This window comes from Mobula birostris, chromosome 22 (assembly GCF_030028105.1).
Source record: "Mobula birostris isolate sMobBir1 chromosome 22, sMobBir1.hap1, whole genome shotgun sequence".
NCBI lineage: Eukaryota > Metazoa > Chordata > Chondrichthyes > Myliobatiformes > Myliobatidae > Mobula > Mobula birostris.
In genome coordinates this window covers 58,735,954-58,757,283 of record NC_092391.1, presented here as the reverse complement: position 1 = coordinate 58,757,283, position 21,330 = coordinate 58,735,954, and the positions used below count along the sequence as shown (strand labels likewise).

The following is a 21,330-nucleotide window of genomic DNA, read 5'->3' as shown; positions in this document are numbered from 1 at the left end:
TTCTGAAAATCTCCGTTGTCGGGGGATGAAAATGCCGTTTAAGTGTGGACAGAGGGTCAAAACGAAGAGAAAAAGCTTCATTTTCAAAGTTATCTGGCGTAGTGTGGACGTAGCCTAAGAAAAGATGTGCTGGCGTTGGAAAGGCTTGAGAGGGGGTTCACAAGGATGAGTTCAGGAATGAAAGGGTTATCATACGAGGACCACTTGATGGCTCTGGGTATGTACTCATTTGAATTTTGAAGGATGAGGGGGTATCTCATTGAAACTTTTTGAATGTTGAAAGCCCTAGACAGAGTAGATGTGAAAAGGATACCTCCCATGGTGGGGGAGTCTAGGACAAGAGGGCACAATATTAACCTCTGCCTTAAATATACATAAAGACTTGGCCTCCACAGCCGCCTGTGGCAAAGAATATCACAGATTCACCACTCTCTGGCTAAAGAAATTCCTCTCACTGTTCTAAAAGGACACCCCTCAATACTGAGGCTGTCCCTTTGGTCTTAGACTCTCCCAGTGTAGGAAACATCCTCTTCATATACACTATTTCAAGGCATTTCACCATTTGATAAGATTCAATTAGGTCATCCTTTCATTCTTCTGAATCCCAGTCAATACAGGCCCAGAGGCATCAAACACTCTTTGTGTGACAAGCCATTCGATCCTGACATCATTTCTGTGAACCTTCTTTGAACACTCTCCAGTTTAGCACAGCCTTTCTAACATAAGGGGCCCAAACAGCTCACAATACTCCAGGTGGGACCTCACCAGTGGTTTAAAAAGTCTCAACGTAACATCCTTGTTTTTATTTTCTAGTCCTCTTGAAATGAATTAACACATTTGCCTTCCTCACCCCAGACTCAACCTGCAAATGAACCTTTAGGGAATCCTGCACAAGGACTCCCAGGTCTCCTTGTGCCTCAGGTTTTTTGTATCTTCTCTCCATTTAGAAAACAGACTACCCTTTCATTTCTTCTATCAAAGTGCATGACTGTACACTTCCTGACACTGTATTCCATCTGCCATTCTCCTATTCTGCCTAAGTCCTTCTGTAACCTCTCTACTTCCTCAAAACTACCTGCCCCTCCACCTACCTTCATATCATCTCAAACTTTGCAACAAAGACATCAATTCCATCATCCAAATCACTCACATATAACGTAAAAAGTCATCCCAACACAGACCCCTGAGGAACACCACTAGTCACTGGTAGTCAACCAGAAAAGGTTCCCTTTATTCCCACTCTTTGCCTCCTGCTAATTAGCCACTACTTTACCTATGCTAGAATCTTTCCTGTGATACCATAACCTGCTGAGTTCCTCCAGTATTTTGTGTGTTGCTATTGTCAATTCAATCCTGCAAACTTTAATCCTGCGGTACATTACATGACACTTTGCCAAATGGCTTTTGTAGGTCAGTAGAAACAAAATTTGTGCCACCCTCATTGACATTGTTGGTTCAGAAAACACACACTGAAACAGGAAACTTTTATACAAGCACAGCATCTTACCTCCTCAAGATCCCGTTCCAAAGCTGAAGCAGAATTAGCCAATTTCTGAAGATGTTCACGCTCTTCCTCAAACTCTTCAAGTTTTCTTGACAAATCATCTTCCACCATTGCCTTTGCTTCCTGGATCTGATGAAAAGCCTTTTCCTGGTCCAACATGTCAACCTATCATGAAACAGATTGGTTTTAAACATCAAACTATATCAACAATCACTTGCTGCCTTAATCACACAGACTTGCTGGATCGTACTTCACTTAGAACTCTTATTAACTGAGATTCTAATAGAAAATTCACTCAAAAATAGTTCCTCCACAATGACCAAGACCAAACTCCAATTGCCAGAAAGCCTGTAAAACAACAGGGAAACTGTTTCCTTAGAAGTTTGTGAAGATTCAGCATGACATCCAAAACTTTGACAAACTTCTATAGATGTGTGGTGGAGAGTATACTGACTGGCTGCAGCGCAGCCTGGTATGGAAACAACAATGCCCTCGAACAGGAATAATCCGACAGCCCAGTCCGCCATGGGTAAAGCCCTCCCTATGGAGCGCAGTCGCTGGAAAGCAGCATCCATCATCAGGAACCCCTACTGCTGCCATTACAGGATGTACAAGCATGTTGCTAGGACTGTATGACCTGTGTTATAAGGAAAGATTGAATAGGTTAGAACTTTATTCACTAGAATGTAGAAGATTGAGGGGAGATTTGATAGAGGTACACAGAATATTGTGGGGTATAGTTAGAGTAAATACAAGCAGGCTTTTTCCAATGAGGTTGGGTGAGATTATAACTAGAGGTTATGGGTTAAGGGTGAAAGGTTAAGAGTATGGAACAAGCTGGCAGTGCAAGTGACGAGTGTGATTTTGATTTCAACGTTTAAGGTAAGTTTGGATAGGTACATGGATGGGAGGGGTATGGAGGGCTATGGTCCGGGTACGGGTCAATGGGACTATACAGCTTAAATTGTTCAGCACGGACTGGATAGGTTGAAGGGCCTGTTTCTGTGCTGTAATTTTCTATGACTTTATAAAAATAGCTACATTGAATCTTTCCACAGATCTAATGCATTCATTAAAAACAACAGAAGCAGGATCATACATAATCCTCAAGAGGTCACCCTCTTTGCAAATAACTGCATTCCTCAGTGATCACCTTTAATGATTACCTCGATATTCTGCAGATGGATTGCAATGCGCTCCTTCTCCTTGATGGATCTCTGCTGAGTGTCTGTAAGTTGTTGGGACAAAGATACATTCTCTATTTTCAGATGTTCCAGCATTGCTGCTTGAGTCATGTGACCAGCCTATGATTTAAAAAAACTTTTTTAACAATGGTTCACATATTATGGAAAACAATAAACTTACCCCAAAATAAATAGTTTAAGGCATCCTTTACTTTGTTTCACACACAGTAGCTTATTAGAGAAACTATTTTATAAGCATAAGAATTTTAATTTACATATATAACTTCGCTCTGGACAGTCCCAAGCCCAGCTGCAAGAGGAGGGGGGTTTGGCATGGAGCTAGCAACCCCATCCTGTAACAACCCAGTGCTACAGAGACACCAACAGAAGCTCCAAAGACAAGAAGACACAGCTTCAGAATAGAGGGACATCCATTTAGAACGGAGATGAGGAGGAAATTTTTTTAGCCAAAGGGTGCTGGATCTGTGGAAATCTTTGCCTCAGGTGGCTGTGGAAGCCAAGTCAGTGGGCATATTAAGACAGGGTTTTTGATTAGTCAAGGCATGAAGGGATATGGGGAATAGACAGGAGATTGGGGCTGAGGACAAATGGATCAGCCATGATGAAATAGCAGAGCAGACTCAATGGGCCGAATGGTCTAATTCTGCTCCTATATCTTTGATATTTTGATATTAAATACTTTGATATTAAAGTAGAGACTGACAAGTTCATGATTAGTAGGAGAGTAAAAGGTTATGGGGAGAAGGCAGGAGAATGGTGTTGAGAGGAATACTAAATCAGCCGTGATGGAATGGCAAACTTGATGGGCTGAATGGCCTACTGCTCCTATGTCTTACGGTGACTGGCACAGCACTACCAACAGAGCTGTAAGGCGCTCCTTTCCTCTGTTAGGCTGCAGGTCTCCCCTGGGTGAGGTGTAGCACCTGCTTAGCCCAAACCCCTTGATCAGGGTCACAGAAGCCACGGGAGCAGGTGGTGGATGGTCGTATGAGCAGCTGGTACATATCACACGTCCTGGTTATGTGACCAATGATGCAAGACAATCTCTGAAGAGTAATAATAATGGCCGGAGTCACCCATCTTGTAACGACACTGCCCAGAAGGTAGTAATGGTAAACTACTTCTGTAGAAAAATTTGCCAAGAACAATTATGGTCAAAGACCATGATTGCCCACGTCATATGACATGGCACATAATGAAGGTGTGTTATGGCCTTAAAGTCTGATTTGGGGGAGCGAAGAAATAGAGAATGGTGATGGCAAGAAAATACAGCTATGTTGTCAGAAAATACTTGGGAACTCTTGAGTCCCTATTTCTCTTAATGCTGTCCAGAAGTACCATTAAATTAAACACTGACGTTCCTTGTATTCTGTGAATATTCTGCGGTCTCATACCTGCACGCTGGCCATTTCACTCTGTAACCGCACCCTTGCCTCTTGTGCCACTGTCAGCTGCTGCTGGTACCACTGCCTGACCTGCTGCAGAGAAGTTACTTCAGACTGGGAAGCCTTGAGCTGGCTCGTCAGTGTGGAACGATCCAACTGCACTTGTTGAAGCTGGCTCTGAAGAACTGCCATCTGCTGCCGAGCAGCTTGAACTGGAACAAAAAATGTATAAACACATATGTGATAATCTGTAGACAAGACATGATATTTTGCGTATTCTTGCATGCAAATTACAGGAACCTAAGATCATAGGACAAAGAAGCAGAATTAAGCCATTTCGCCCTTCAGGTATGTTCCACCATTCCATCATTTTCATTTTGTGTCATGTCACGTGACGTCATTATGTGCCATGTCCTACGACATGGGCAATCATGGTCTTTCCATGACACCTTGCCTAAAGGTGACCTGCAGACTAGCAGAGGGAAGGAGTGCCTTACATCTCCTATGGTAGATATATTTCCACCCTATCACCCAACCACTCCATCATACTCAAGTTATTATCCCCCTCAACCCCATTCTCCTGCCTTCTCCTCGTAACTTTTGATGCCCTGACTAATCAAGGACCCATCAATCTCCACTTTAAATATACCACATGGCTTGGCGTCCACAGCCAAGACCAATTTCACAGATTCACCACCCTGTGGCTAAACAAATTCTTCTTCATCTCAGTTATAAAGGAACACCTTTGTATTCTGAGGCTGTGCCCTCTAATCCTAGGCTCCCCCACTGTAGAAAACATCTTCTCCAAGTGAACTCTATCTAGGTTTTTCAATACTTGATGAGTTTCAACTTTATTTGACCTCGCCAAGGGAAAAAAGACCGATTACACAACTCTAAAAGAAAAATGAAAAAAGTCATCGAGCTGAAACATCAACTGTTTCCCTCTTCTTAGAGGATGACTGACCTGCAGAATATTTCTAATAACAGTTAGAAACTTACTGGCAAGTTTAACAAAACCCCGAGCACATTCATAAATTATTTATTAAAAGCATTCAGAATGCTTTCATCAGTCAGGTTCACCAAAATGTACTACCCTTGTACTTAAGATCTGTACAAACGCAGGTTACACTAAAGCAAAGGTTCCAAACCTTTTGTATGTCGTGGGCCAATACCATGAAGAAAATAATCCTTGGACCACAGGTTGAGAACTCCTGCACTACAGATTCAAGATTCAAAGTACATTTATTATCAAAGAACGTAGAAATTATACAACCTTGAGATTTGTTTGCTTACAGGCAGCTACAAAGCAAGAATCCCAAAAGAACACAATTATAAAATAAAGACTAACACCCAGTGCGCAGAGAAAGACTTAAAAACACAAATCATGTAAACAATAAGTGAGTCGCTGCAAAGCTCGCAGACGTGAAGCACAGCAGCCTGAGCAGTTCACAGCTTCAGCACTGTTGACAGAAGAGTGCGAACATCGCATGGGAGTGAGCAAAAATCGGCTCCACTCTCATCTCTGGTCCCAACACCCTGCCTTTCCAGTCTATCTGGGCTGGCGTTTAATCATCCAAACGCCAGGTCACCCCCTGCACTAGGACCCAGGCCCCGCCGTAGCGATACGCTCTGGGCCTAGACCTCGCTGTACAGCCTGAAGCCGTTCCCAATTTCTCCAAATCAGCTCGGCGATTAGAGCGATCCAACCTCACACTTGGGTTAGTTGGACGGGCATCGAAACTCCTCTGCCTCTACTCCTCCTTTCCAAATCGCTCACTCCAACTCCATCTGGGTCGACATTGATACGTAGCCACCCGGCTCAAATCTCGAATTCGCTTCGCCTTTGCTTACCTCTTCATTGTTTGCAGTAATAATTTACCCTAATTTATTTCAGAAAAGGTGTTATTAATGATGTTATTAGTCAAATTTCTTGCCTCTTGAACTACCAGAAAGCTGTCACTCACCTTCACCATCTTAAACCTGAAGTCGAGAGACTGGACAAAGTTAATAAAAAGGTACCAAAAAATCATCCATAACTTGAAAATAGATGGCATCTTAAAGCAAAGACTTGATTCACAAGTTTACAGCTGGATATCAGCCTACCCCAAATAAGGCAGCACTGTACTGTATCAGTTAGCATAATGCCTGACAATGCCAGCGATCTCGGTTCAATTCCTGCCACTGTCTGTACGAAGTTCTTACATTCTGCAAGTGACACGGGGGGGGGGGGGGGAAGAGGAGAGGGAGGATGAGTTCCCCTAGATGCTCCAGTTTCCTCCCACGTTGCAAAGATGTACAAATTAGAGTTAGTAAATTGAGGGCCTATATTGGTGGCTAAAGTATGGAAACACTTGGTTGCTGCCCCAAGAACACCTTTGGACTGTGTTGCTGCTGATACACACAATGTATTTCACTATGTCTTTCTATGTACTGTACACGTGACAAACAAAGGTCTAAGACAGGGGCTCCCAACCTTTTCTATGCCATGGACCAATACCATTAAGCAAAGGGGTTCATGGACCCCAGGTTGCGAATCTCTGGTCCAAGAGATGTGATCCCATAAGTTGCATCATGCACTCCGATACTTTTAAGTGACAATGGTTTAGGGACTGGAATGGGTACAAAGCAGGGAATGAAATGTAATGACTCCTAATTTCAGCGACTGGTCTGGTAAATGCAAAAGAAAAGTTTGTATCTTCTTTGACACCCTTCACTGTCAAATGGCTCCAAAAGATTGTCTAGGTTCACATGTTAAAGTGCAATTACAGATGGAATACTACTTGGTTTGTGTACCTGTGAAACTGTATCTTAGCAGGAATTAGAACATCAAGGTGGGAGAATACTACAAACAAAAAAAAAACAGAAGTATTCTTTTCCGAGCAGATACAAACTATTCAAAGGACGTACCCGAGTTATCTCTGCTCAATATTGCCTGCTGCATTTCCTCAACTTTCCCCAGCAGCCTCTGGTACTGCTCCTCGGCCACCTGGAGATCGTTGTTTAGCCCAGCTAAGCTGGCGTTCTTGGTCTCGAGGTTGCTCTGAAGCTCAGTCATGGCCTGTTCTAGACTGGAGCACGTCTGGCGCAAGGTGCTCACTTCTGAGGTCAACGTGCTTTGCCTTTGTTCACTAAGCACCTTCTGCTCATCCTGCGCCTGCAGTTGTGCATTTAAGGCTGCTAACTGGGCCTGCAGTTCAGTCTTCTCCTTCAAACCCTTAAAAGTTAAAGAGAATGGCAACAATTATTTGTGCATTATTGATACCAAAATCAGAACTTATTATTTTATTGAGATACAGTGTGGAACAGGCCCTACTGACCCTTCGAGCCGTGCTGCCTAGCAACCCCCTGATTTAACCCCAGTCTAATCATGGGACAATTTACAACGGCCAATTAACCTACCCCTCTAAGAGGGCAAGAACCTTGCTGTAGGGTTGCAGGCATGCATGCCTTAACGACCTGGAGAGCCATGTTGGCTGGAGTCAGGGCTTTATACTTTGGCTCTTAGCAGGGTCACCCATCCCAAACAGGTCAAAGGGTAGAGGCCAGACCAAGAGTGGTCCACCAGTTCTCCAGGTCTGGGGGTTCAGCTCAGGGATAACAACCCTGACTGGTAAAACAAAATAGTTATAGAAACAGCAATGAAGTGTAAAGGTATTCCTGGGTCTCCACTTGGGACTTGCATGGCTGCCAGTAGTTAAAACTGAGTGGAAGCCACTGACATGATGAAGGGCCTTAGTCCCACACCACTCAGCAAACTCTTCATTTAACCCTAGCCTAATCACAGGACAATTTACAATAACCAATTACCTGACCAACTGGTACCTCCTTGGACTGTGGGAGGAAATCGGAGCACTGGAGGAAACCCACACGGTCACGGAGAGAACGTACAAACTCATTACAGGCAGCAGCAGGAATTGAACCCGGGTCAGCTGTGCTAACCACTAAGCTACCGTGCTGTCCCCACTACAGTAGATGAGCCACAAGTTACTTAAAGATTTAAGAACGAATAATTATTGAACATAAGTGGGAGTTTTTGAATTTATACTTTGCATGTTGTAACCACAAAAGGTTCAACTTCAAGTTTATTGTTGTCTGATTGTACATATATATATATATAACCAAACGAAATAATGTTCTCGCAGACCACAGTGCACCCACAAAACATATAACATACATGGTACGTAAACCAAAATATCATAAATTAAAATACAATTCAAAATTCATGCAGCACAGGCAAAAAGTAAACAAAAGACCATACAGTAAACAGCTTGCTTTCCTAATGACAAGACGCCAGTGGTGGCAGGGTAGTCATTAGTCTGACAGCCTGAGGGAAGAAACTGTTACTGAGTTTGGCAGTCCTGGTCCTGATGCTCCTGTACCTCCTTCCTGACAGGAGTGGATCAGAGACTGAGGGGTGGGTGGTAGGAATCCCCAGCAATGCTTTGAGCCCTTTGTCTGCAATACTCCCAGTAAATGTCACAAATAAGGGTAGGGAGATCCCACTGATCCTCTCAGCAGTTCGAGCCAAGCTCTGTAGGGCCTTGTGGTCTGATGCCTCCACACCACAGAATGATGCAGCCAGACAGGACGCTCTTGATGGCACTCCTGTAGAAAGTTGTTAGAATGGGGGTGGGAAGCCTTGCATGCCTCAGTCTCCTCAGAAAGTGTAGACACTGCTGTGCCTTCTGACTAGTGGGGAGGTGTTGTGCGTCCAGTTTAGATCGTCCATTATGTGCACACCAAGGAACTTTATGCTCTTCACCCTCTCCAAGGCAGAGCCATTAACATGCAATTCAAAATCATCATTTTTGTCTTGTCCACGTTGAGACTCAGATTGTTGTTTTCGCACCATTTGTCAAGCCTCTCTACCTCCTCTCTGTATGCCAACTCATCGTTGTTGCTGATGAGGCCAACCACTGTAGTATCATCAGTGAACCTGATGACACGGTTTGAGCTGGACCTGGCAGTGCAGTCTTGAATCAGCAGCAGGCTGAAGACACAACCCAGTGGGGGGGGCACCAGTGCTCAGCGTGATGGAGCTTGAGATGTTGCCACCAACCCAGACAGACTGGGGTCTTTTCTTCGAGAAGTCCACGATCCAGTTACAGAGGGGTGCTGAATCCCAATGAGGAGAGCTTACCCAACAGCCTCTGAGGGATATTCATGTTAAATGCCGAACTGAGTTGATGAACAACATCCTGATGTACAAGGCATTGTTTTCTAGGTGAGACAAGACAGAGTGGAAGGCCAAGGCTGAGGTATCTGTGGACTGCTTTGAGCAGTGGGTGCACTGGATTATGGCATTTTATATCACCCATTACCAGCCACTCAAAGCACTTCCATAATTGTTGAAGTCAGTGCCACTGGGCGGTAATCATTTAAGACAGTCACCATTGCTCTCTTGGGCATCAAAATGATGGTGGCTGCTTTGAAGCCAGCAGAGACAGTAGACTGTTTCAAAGAAATGTTAAAGATGTCCGTCAAGATCTCTATTAGCTGATCTGCACAATCCCTCGACACTTAACCAGGTAACCCCCCACAGCCTTGCTTGGGTTTACCGTGGCACAGCTGCAGCCAGTCGGTGCCTGTATCTCAGGAAGAGAAGGGGCTTCCCTCAATGTCACGTCGTTCAATGCATCAAATTGTGCAGAGAAGGTAATCAGTCTTTCAGGAAGGGAGGCATCACTGTTGTTGACAATTAGGGTGGACTTGTAATATGTTACGGTTTGAATACCATGCCACATGCGCCACCTTTCCCTGTAGTCACAGAAGAGCGTGGCTTTTGCTGACCTTAGAGATGTCCTGTCCCCCGATCCCTAAGCAGGGCACAAACCTCTGCAGTCAGCCATGGTTTCTGGTTTGCCCAGGCAGTGTAGTGTTTAATCACAGTACCATCATCAATGCATTTTCCTATGTAGCCAGTCACCAATCCCACATATTCGATGTTGACATGATGATCGTAGGTAGCCAACTCCTTGAATGTGCTCCAATCGCTGCTTCAGAAGCAGTCCTATCGCACTCAGGTGGCTCCTTCAGGCCAGGTCCTGATCTCCGTGAACTGGTCTGACTCATTTAACCAGTGGTCTGTATGTAGGATGAGTATCCAAAGTGAGGGTCAGGAACAGCCTTGTAGGCTTCACAAACATTGGTATAAATCAGGTCTAACATATTCTCTCCTGTGGTTGCGAAGTTGGCATGAAGGCAGAACTTTGGCAGGACTGATATTAGGTTGGCAAGATTGAAGTCACCTGTAATAATAAAGACACCATCAGGGTGATTGGCTTCGAGGTCACAGGTGGTGCTGGAGAGCTCCTGCAGCACTTACCCAGCACTAGCACAGGTGGGGGGCGGAGATGTAAGCAACAATAATCACAATGGCACGGAACTCTCTCGGTAAGGAGAAGGGCCTACGTTTCACATTAAAAACTCTATTTGCGGTGAGCGGTGGACCATTGTTACCGAGGCGTTCACACACCAGTTCTTAATGATGTAGGTACACAGACCTCCTCCACGGATTTGCCAGATGACGCAGCATTTCTGTTTGCCTGAAAGGAGATTAAGCCATCTAGTTGGATGCCCGAATCTGGAATGGTGTCTTGAAGCCACGTTTCTGTTCAGATGAGTGTGCAGCAGTCTCTCATCTCCTGCTGGTTGGTTTCGACGCAGGTGTAGGTAATCCAATTTACTTTCCAGCAATCAGATGTTAGCGAGTAGAATCGATGGGAACGTGGGCTTGCAGGGACCTGCTTTAAGACTCACTTTAACACCGTTGTGCTTACCACACGTGCATTCAACTGCACTGCTTCCCCAGTAGCTGTAGTAGGCTGTGGTGCGGAGCAGGAGCCTGCTCCTCAACTGCGCAGCACCTTAGTTAGTCTGCTCGCTAGTGAGATAGACCCACAGATCTTTAGTGTTCTTAATGCTCAGCAGTGTTTCTCAGTATTAGAAAAGAGGGATGGGACAAGAAATTTCACCGTTGGAGCTGGAGTGGCCGCTGTGTCCATGTGCACTGCCATTTTGTGACTTCAGGTAGAAAGTACTGCCACAAATATTTCTACATTGACAAGTGCCTGGATTATTGGGACAGTGTGGTAGCGTAGTGGTTAGCACAATGCTTTACAGTACAGGCGACCCGGGTTCTATTTCTACAGCTGTCCTTGAGGAGTTTTACCTTCTCCCAATGACCGTGCGGGCTTCCTCTGGGTGCTCTGGTTTCCTCCCACAATCCAAAGATGTACCGGTTGGTAGGTTGATAGTTCATTGTAAATTGTTCTGATTTGGCAAGGGTGAAACCAGAGGATTGCCGGCAGCATGGCTTGAAGGGCCAGAAAGACCTATTCTGCGCAGTATCTCAATAAATAAATAATAAACAATGATACTCAAAATTAGATCACGTGGTCAGACAGAGACACAGATAGATGAAATTCTTTAGCTAGAGACTGATGAATCTGTGGAATTCACAGACAGATGTGGAGGCCAAGTCTTTGGGTATATTTAAAGCAGAGGTGGATCGATAAGTTCTTGATTTGTAAGTATGTCAAAGATTATGGTGAAAAGACAGGAGAACGGGATTGACTTACATACTGCCTATTACACCGCTGGCATTTAGGGCAGGAATGAGGGCCTCCATCTCTAACTGTCCATAGTGTCACACGCAGATGCAGAACGATTTTTCCTTGCTGTTTCCGTAATAATTTTTTGACCAGTCAGGGCTGTTAGCCCCGAGTTGAACCCCTGAACCTGGAGGACCGGTTAGTCTGGCTTTTACCCTTTGACCTATTTGGCATGGGTGACCCTACCAAGAGCCAAAGCACAAGGCCCTGACTCTAACTGACATAGCTCTCTGGGTCACAGAGGCACACAAGCCTCCAAACCAGATGACAAGGTTGTGCTCCTCTTGGAGGGGAATAATAATCAGTCACAATTGAATGATGGAGCAGACTCGATAAGCTGAATAGCCTAGTTCTGCTCATATGTCTTATGCTCTGCTATTACAGGCTTTTGTGAATTTAACAAGTAGTATGACTTAGTGTTTGCACCGAAGTGTGCTTCACTCTGAAGAAACAAGGGCTTTCATAACCTGAAGTGCAGGTTTGCAAAGTTAAAAGAACCATAACTTCCACTTGTTTCTTTATTTTATTAGATTCAACAATAGATCGGATGGATTTAAGAAATCTAATTTTACCTTGTTCAACTGGTTTGTATTAATGATGCACCAAAGATAAGAAGCTCATTAGGAAACTGTGTGGAAAAAGTGACAAACACAAGAAAGTCTGCAGATGCTGAAAATCGAAAGCCAGCATTTTGTGTGTGTTGGGGTTTGATGTCTTTGTTACCGTTTTCCACTTACAGCAATCTGTTAATTTCTTTTTTGTGTACAAGGGAGGGAGTTGGGGGTTTGTGGTTTGATGTTCCAGCTGCCGTTTTTCCGCATGGAGCAATTTGTTAGTATTCTTGCGCAAGGGAAGGGGTTGGGGGGGGTGGGGTGGTTGCGAGATTTGTTTTTTTTGTGCTGGGGCAAGAGGATGATGTCTTTCTTTCAATGACCTTCTATGGCGTTTCCTTGCTTTGTGGCTATCTGGAGAAGATGAATCTCAGAGTTGTATACTGCATACCTACTTTGATAATTAATGAACCTTGTTTTGAATCTTTTAAATGAATCCAGGACTGTATTTCTGTAATATATACAGGCATAAACAACACCAACTACATTTTTCCTCTGCTCTCAATGCCAAACACAGATCAAAGTAAAAATATTCACCTCATTAGCTTCAGTGGAGAGAGCTTCCAACTGACCCTCAAGCCGCATTTTTTCTTTAAGAATCTGCATGAGGTCCTCATGGGATTCCAGCACGGAGCTTTCCATGGAAACACTGCAGAACAGAATTACGACACAGTTGACCTGAACACCCATACACAATCCAGTCATCAGTGAACAAACGTAATCCATTTGGTCTATAATCCACACATAATCTGCAAAGTACATATACTAATTTGGGTTTTTTTTTTGTGTGGTAAATCAACTCATCACCCCCGTTAATGAAACTAAAAGTTGTATAGGACATTGGCGAGGCCTAATTTGGAATATTGAGTGCAGTTATTTATTTACTGAGCTACAGAGCAGAATAGCCCTCCCAACTCTGAGCTGCCCGGTGCAGCAACCCCCTGATTAACCCAAGCCTACTCATGGGACAACCTACAATGATCAATTAACCTTTGGACTGCAGGAGGGTACTGGAGCACCCAGAGGAAACCCACACGTTCCATGGGGAAAGCATACAAACTTCTTACAGGCAGCGGTAGGAATTGAACCCGGGGTCACTACTAACCACTACACTACCATGCTGTCCCACTTACCTACAGGAAAGAGGTCAATAAAGTTTAGAGTGCACAGAAAGTTTACAAGGATGTTGCTGGGACTTGAGGACCTGAGTAACAGGGAAAGGTTGAATAGGTTTGGACATTATTCCCTAGAACAAGGGTTCCCAAATGCTGTTATGCCATGGACCAATATAATTTATGCAAGGGGTGCGTGGACCCCAGACTGGGACACCAGCCCTAGAGTGCAGAATGATGGGAGATTTGACAGAGGGGTATAGATAGAATAAATGCAAGCAGGCTTAAATTATGAGGGGTATAGATAGAATAAATGCAAGCAGGCTTTTTCCACTTAAGTGGAGTGAGACTGGAACTAGAGATCATGGGTTAAGGGTGAAAGGTGGAATGCTTAAGGAAAACAGGAAGGCAAACTTCCCTTCGCTCAGAGAGTGGTGAAAGAATGGAATGAGCTGCCAGCACAAGCGGTGGACACGAGGTCGATTTCAACTTTTGAGAAGTTTGGACAGGTACATGGATGGGAGGGGTACGGAGGACTATGGTCTGGGTGCAGGGAGATGGGATGAGCACAGACTAGATGGGCCAAAGAGCCACCTTCTGGGCTGTAGTGTTCTATGACAATGACTCTAAAAAAAATTGTTATTAGTCATTCTCAAAGCAGTCACTGACTGAAGTACAAAGCCTCCCATTAGTGCTATCAGTAACAACAGTTGAGCCATTATTTCTCCAAGGTCTAACACAAATTTGCCATATGGTGACTCAATGTTATTTATCTTTCCCACCCTTCTTTACTCTGAGCGAGGCAAACCTCAAATCTTTTTATGAACAGGAAGCTTGGTTAAATTAGGGAGTTAACAGTGGATGTTTTTTCTTTGACAGTGTTACAAGTAGAAAGTGTCTTATGGCTAGTTCTGTCACATTGGTATTATTAAAGGAATGACAGAGCGTTAGTTTGCTTTTATTAGACAAGGCATTGAATTTAAAAGTCAAGAGGTATGTAGAACGTAACTTGCAACTTTATAAAACTCTGGTTAGGCCTCATCTGGAGTATTGCATACAGTTCTGTTTGCCCCACTATAGGTGGCTTTGGAGAGGGTGCAGGAGAGGTTTACCACGGTGCTGCCTGGTTTAGAGGGCATGTGCTATCACGAGAGGCTGGATAAACTTGGGTTGTTTTCTCTGGAGCGCTGGAGGCTGCGGGGAGATCTGATAGAGGTTTACAAGACTATGAAATGCATAGAGAGAGTGGACAGAGAGCATCTGTTTCCCACAGTAGGGATGTCTAATACCAGAGGGCATACATTGAAGGTGAGAGGGGGTAGGGGGTAGGTTCAAGGGGGATGTGAGGGGTAAGTTTTTTTTACTCAGAGAGTGGTGGGTGCCTGGAATGCGCTGCCTGGTCTGGCGGTAGAGGCTTTTAAGAGATGTTTGGACAGGCACACGGATGTGGGGAATGTGGGGGGATTAGTGTTTCGGTGGGTTTTTTTTAATGTTTTAGCTGGTTCGGCTCAACATCGTGGGCCAAATGGTCTGATCCTGTGCTGTACTTTTTAATGTTCTATGTATGTTTATGTCATAGAAGTTCTGTGGTATTATTCTATGCCTCCCACCTAACAAACCTGAAGTGGACTGTCTAGATGGAAATACAAAATCAGTGAGAAATGAGTAAAATGATGGAGAGACAGACAGGCAGAACGGGTCAGCATGGACATCATCATCATGTGCCACATTGTATGACCAGGCAACCATGGTCTTTCATTTGTCCTTGACCATGATTTGGTATTGTCATTATGTGCCATGTCGTATCACATGGGCAATCATAGCCTTCCATTCCGTCTTTGACCATAATTTGGTACATCAAAGACACTTTCTACAGTTGTACCATGGACAGCATCACCGCCTGGTATTTGGGTGGGGGGCGGTTACTGCACAGAAGCAAGCTGCAGAGAGTTGTGAGTTCACTCAGCTCCATCACGGGCACTAGCCTCCATAGTATCTGGGACACCTTCAAGGAGCGAAGGCTCAAAAAAAGTGGCATCCATCATTAAGGACCCCCATCAGCCAGGCCATGCATTATTCTCAGTGTTACCATCAAGGAGACAGGAGCCTGAAGACACACACCCAACAATTCAGGAACAGCTTCTTCCCCTCTGCTATCCGATTTCTGAATGGACATCAAACCCATGAACACTACCTCACTACTTTTTTATTTCTATTTTTGCAGTATTTATTCAATTAATTTAACTGTTTTATATATCTATTTACTGTAATTCACTTTTTTCCCCCCTTTATTAATCTGTATTACATTGTACTGCTGTTGCAAAGACAACACATTTCACGACATGTGCCGATGATACTAAAACTGATTCTGGTTGTTCTTGGCAAAAAATTTCTACAGAAGTGATTGGCTTTTTTCTGGGCAGTATCTTTACAAGACAGGTGACCCCAACCATTATTAATTCCCTTCAGAGATTGTCTGCCTGGCATCAGTGGGCGCATCACCAGGACTTTTGATACGTACCAGCCGCTCACACGACCGTCCGCCAGCTGCTCCCGTGGCTTCACGTGACCCTGATCGGGAGCTACACAGGTGCTGCCCCTTGCCCAAGGGTGACCTTCAGGTTAGGAGAGGGAAGGAGCACCATACACCTCCTTTGGTAGATATACATCTCCACCTGCCACCCACCGGCATGGACCAGATCGGCTGAAAGGCCTGTTTCTGTGCTGTGATATGACTGTGATATTATGGGCTTTGGTTGACCACACTCTAAGTACTGCACTTTTGTATCATGAATGCAAGGTAGATTTATAGAGTCATAGGGCACTACAGCCCAGGAACAGGCCATTTGGCCTATCTAATCTGTGCCAACCTGGCCTTCTGCGTAGTCCCATCTATCTCTCATCCATGTATTTATCCAAACTTCTCTTAAATGCTACAATTTACTTTGGAATAGATTCATGATTGGACACTGGGATAAGCAAATGTCCCACAAAGACAACTGGCTTTTATGCACTTGAGTTTAGAAGAACGAGTGGTGATTACATCAAGAGGAGCACGATTGTGAGAAGAAGACTATATTTAAAATTTATCTTTGTTGTATGTACATCGAAACATATGGTGAAATGAGGTTGTTGGCATCAAATCAGTGAGGATTATGCTGGGCCACGCTGCCGACACCAACATACTGTAGCCACATCTCACTAACCCTAACCCATATGTCTCTGGAACGTGCGAGAAAACCAAAGCACCCAGAGGAAAGCTACGCAGTCACGGGAGAATGTATTAACTCCTTGAAGACAGTGGCAGGAATCAAACATTAATCTTACACCTAGCGCTGCCGCCCCAACAGTTAACATACAGGCCCGGGGCGGGTGGGGGGGGCGCGCACACAACTAGAGTGACATTCACAAAGAGGGGCAAACACTTCCGATACTTGGATGGCACGGTAGGATAGTGGTTAGCATAATGTTTTATAGTACCAGCGACCTAGGTTCAATTCCCGGCACTGCCTGTAAGGAGTTTGTTAGTTCTCCCTGTGGCTGTGTGGGTTTCTTCTGGGTGCCCCGGTTTCCTCCCACATGCCAAAGGTGTCAGTTAATAGGTTAATTGGTTATTGTAAACTGTCCCATGATTAGGCTAGGGTTAAATTGGAGATTGCTGGGCAGTGCAACTCAAAGGGCAGAAAGGGCCTATTCCAAGCTGTATCTCAACAAATAAAAAATATAATAAACAAATATAAGAACATTCTAAAAAATAAAAATAATTTAAAGATAAACAATAAAATAAACAAAAACAAACAAATAGGGGTTTAGGGAAAATAAACTTCTGTGTAGAAGTCTGTAAATCTTTGAAACTTTCTATCTCAGTGTTGCAGGTGCTGGTCTGCTGAATATATTCAAGACTGAACTCAGCACAAAGGCATCAAGGGATACGGAGAATGAAATGGAAATGTGAGCAAGGCACAGAACATGAATTAGGTTTAACTAGATGTATAGCGTGATCCTGCCACTAATCCTAATGTGCACAGGCAATAAATCCGGTTCTCTGAAGCATTCCTTTTCCCTGATGTAGTTTTTCAATTCACATCCATAAAACCGTAAGATACAGGAGCAGAATTACACCATTTGGCCCATCGAGTCTTCTCTGCCATTTCATTACGGCTGATCCAGTTTTCCACTTGGCCCCAATCTCCTCCTGCCTTCTCCATGTATCCCTTCATGCCCTGACCAATCAAGAATCTATCAACCTCTGCCTTAAATGTACATGGACTCGGCCCCCACAGCTGCCTGTGGCAACAAGTTTCTCAAATTCACCACGCTGACTAAAGAAATTCATCTCCATTCTAAAAAGATGCCCCTCTATTCTGAGGCTGTGTGCTCTGGTCTTAGACTCTCCCACCATAGGAAACATGCTCGCCACATCCACTCTATCAAGGCAGTTAGAACACCATTCAACAGGTTTCAAATAGGTCACCCCTCATTCTTGCATTCTAATGAATACAGCCCAGACCATCAAACATTCTTCATATGACAAGCAATTCAATCATGGAATCATTTCGTAAAACTCCTTTGTATTTCTGTTCTACTGTAAATGCCTGCAAGAAAATAAATCTCAGGGTAGCAAATCATTAACACAAGAGACTCTGCAGATGCTGGAGATCCAGAGAACACACACACAAAATGCTGAGGAACTCAGCCGGTCAGGCAGCATCTATGGAAATGATTAAACCGGCGACGTTTCAGGCTGAGACCTTTCTTCATGACCGGAAAGGAAGGGGGAAGAAGCCAGGATCAGAAGGTGGGGTGGGGGGAAGGATAAGCTGGATGCTGATAGGTGAAGCCAGGTGGGTGGGAGAGGTGAGGGATAAGTACGAAGCTGGTAAGTGAGAGGTGGGAAAGGGAAAGGGCTGGAGAAGAAGTAATCTGATAGGAGAGGAGTGAACTATGGGAGAAAGGAAAGGAGGAGAGGCTTTTTACTTCATCCCCCACCTCCACCACCCACATGGATTCACTTATCACCTTGTGTTCCTCCCCTGTCCTCACAACTTCTTACTCTGGCTTCTGCCCCTTACTTTCCCAGTCCTGATGAAGGGTCTCAGCCTGAGAAGTCAACTGTTTATTCAGTTCCACAGATGCTGCCTGATCTGCTGAGTTCCTCCAGCACAGTCTGTGTGAATCCCAGGGTTGTATATGGTGACATATACAAACTTCGATAATAAATTTACTCTGATCTTTGATCTACTGCCATTATTGAAACAATGTATGCCACATCTGAGTTGCCACTGGACAAGACTGATTAAGACCAAAAACACCCAATAATGCAACAAAGACCAATCTCTGAATTTACTTTGAGCGGCTTGGATGTAAAACTATTTTAATTCCACTGAGAAATGTGCTTACCTGCTGGATAAACTGTCCCTTCGGCTCCGCACTGCCCCATTCACTTCCTGCAGCTCGGTTCGAAGTCCCGCTGTGGTGGCCGCGGCCGCCTCCAGCACCTCCCCGATGGAAGGGAAGTGCCCCATGTCATCAGGTGACATTTCTTGTCCGTCGACGGTGTATGTGGTTTTATGCCCAGCATCCAGTGAGGGCATGGCCCCATAGATGCCAGTAGTAGATATACTGCTATATGAAGAGCTGTCGCTTTCATTCTCGTCTTGCCTTGCTGCAAACTCTATGGTGTCATTCTCGGAGCTGGTGTCCTCCATATGCAATGAAGTCTCCAATTTATCATTTCCTGATGTAAAGCCTATTTCAGATATGACCGATGTAGACGATCCAGTCCGACTTTCTTTCAGGGATCCTAATGCTTCAGCACTGGAAGACCTTCCAATGCTACTTCCGGCATCTGAATTCGGAGTTCTGTAATCCGCAAGGGACCTTATTTTGCTGGATTTTGAACCCTTTGAACCCTTTTCAACTTTGGAAACGTTCGGAATTCCAAGGCTACCAACTTTGGGTCCACGGGGAACGCTGGTCCTCAAGAAAGTGTATTCTTTAGTCAATGCAAGGGTACTGGCACGGGGAAGGACATCCGGATGGAACATCAGCTCTGGGTCCAAAGTACTGCAGCGTTGATTTTTTGGTGTTGACTGTTTTGACTGAAAAACAAAAATATGCTCTTCTACACAGCTGTTTCTCAACAGGATAGTATTTGTTATGCAAAACACATAAGTGAGGCTCATCAGACATCGTCTTTCACACTGTAATATGGAAACTTTAAAAATAATTGCAGTTAGAACATAAGAAATATTAAAAGTCATATATAAATCACAAACACAAGAAATTCTGCAGTGACGGGAACCCAGAGCAACACACACAAAATACTGGAGCAACTCAGCCGGCCAGGCAGCGTCTATGGAAATGAATAAACAGTGGATGTCCTAGATCCCTCCACGTCCTAAAGGCTTACTCAAACCCTGACTAGCTCCTCTGAATTGCCACTTAGTGCGTTAATGGTAGAAGAAACACCAATGCCCTTGAATGGAAAATCCTACAAAAAGTACTGGCTAGGGCCCAGCCCATTATGGGTAAAACCCTCTCAACCATTGAACACATCTACATGAAACACTGTTGCAGGAAAGCAGCATCCATCATCAGTGACTCCCATCACCCAGGACATGCTCTTTTCTTGCTGCTGCCATCAGGTGGTACAGGAGCCTCAGGACTCGCATCACCAGGTTCAGGAACAGTTACTACCCCTCAACCATCAGGCCATTGAACCAGAGGGGAAAACTTATTTTGCCCCATCACTGAAATGATCCCACAACCTAAGGAGTCACTTTCAAGGACGCTCGTTCTCAAGTACTTGATATTTATTGCTTAATTTGTTACTATTATTTCTTCTTTTTGTACTTGCACAGTTGGTTGCTGCAGCTGGTTGAACATTCAAGGTGGTGCGGTCTTTCATTGATTCTGTTATGGTTATTATTCTACAGTTTTGCTAAGTATGCCTGCAGGAAAATGAATCTCGGGGTTGAATATGGTGAGATATATGTACTTTGATAATACATTTACTTCGCAAATGTCACCAAAGACAGTCGCAAATTTCTACAGATGTACTGTGGACAGCATTCCAACCGGCTGCATCGTCATCTGGTATGGGGGGGGGGTGGCTACTGCATCATCATCACCTGGATATGTTTTGCATTGAGTCACTGAGTTTCTAAGTCTTTGGTTTATAGTAATAAAGTCAATTTGATTTCTAGTGTTATCACCTGGACTTTTACTGGCTACTGCACAGGATCGAAAATGCTGCAGAGTTGTAAACTTAGTCAGCTCCGTCACAGGCAATAAACTCCATAGTATCCAGGACACAAGAAGGTGGCATCCATCATCAAGGACCCCCACCACCCAGGTCATGCCCCCTTCTCACTGCTACCATCAGGAAGGAGGTACAGGAGCCTGAAGACACACACTCAATGCTTCAGGAACAGCTTCTTCCCCTCTGCCATCTGATTTCTGAATGGACATTGAATCCATGAACACTACCTCACTACTTTTTATTTCTACTTCACAATATTATGCCAGTGATATTAAACCCGATTCTGATTATTTACTTTGAGGAATCAAAGGGGAGTTAATGAAGAACGAGTTACAGGGGTAATGAGAAATAAGGAGAGGGGGACCTGACATGGACCTGTTGAGTCAAATGTCTCCATCCACAGTGTTCTATTACTGCCTTCACTTCTACCTTTGATGCCTTTATCCCAGCATTATTTCTGTTTTATAGTTTACTTCTGACATGGAGACCATTTCATATCCTCTGCAGTGAACCTCTCAGTCCTCCAAGAGAAATTTAACAAATACTTTCCTTCAAAGCTTCTGGGATCCAGCAGAAGGCCAACTTAATACGATAAATCTTAGGTATAGTTCAAGTTACACCTTCTGGTGTATGGAC

The 21,330-nt window shown here is 44.3% G+C and overlaps 1 protein-coding gene across 4 annotated transcripts in view; it reads right to left on the bottom strand.

The window, feature by feature from the left end:
* golga3 (golgin A3) overlaps positions 1 to 21,330 on the bottom strand; it is a 102,751-nt gene that overhangs the window by 45,639 nt on the left and 35,782 nt on the right. For all 4 annotated transcript variants that reach the window (XM_072240832.1, XM_072240831.1, XM_072240833.1 and 1 more), the window contains 6 exons: positions 18,831 to 19,531; positions 12,856 to 12,967; positions 7,002 to 7,308; positions 4,104 to 4,306; positions 2,671 to 2,808; positions 1,508 to 1,669 (listed from right to left, as the gene is read on the bottom strand). In XM_072240832.1, the coding sequence (XP_072096933.1) occupies positions 1,508 to 1,669; positions 2,671 to 2,808; positions 4,104 to 4,306; positions 7,002 to 7,308; positions 12,856 to 12,967; positions 18,831 to 19,531 (1,623 nt within the window). The remainder of the gene's footprint in view (positions 1 to 1,507; positions 1,670 to 2,670; positions 2,809 to 4,103; positions 4,307 to 7,001; positions 7,309 to 12,855; positions 12,968 to 18,830; positions 19,532 to 21,330) is intronic.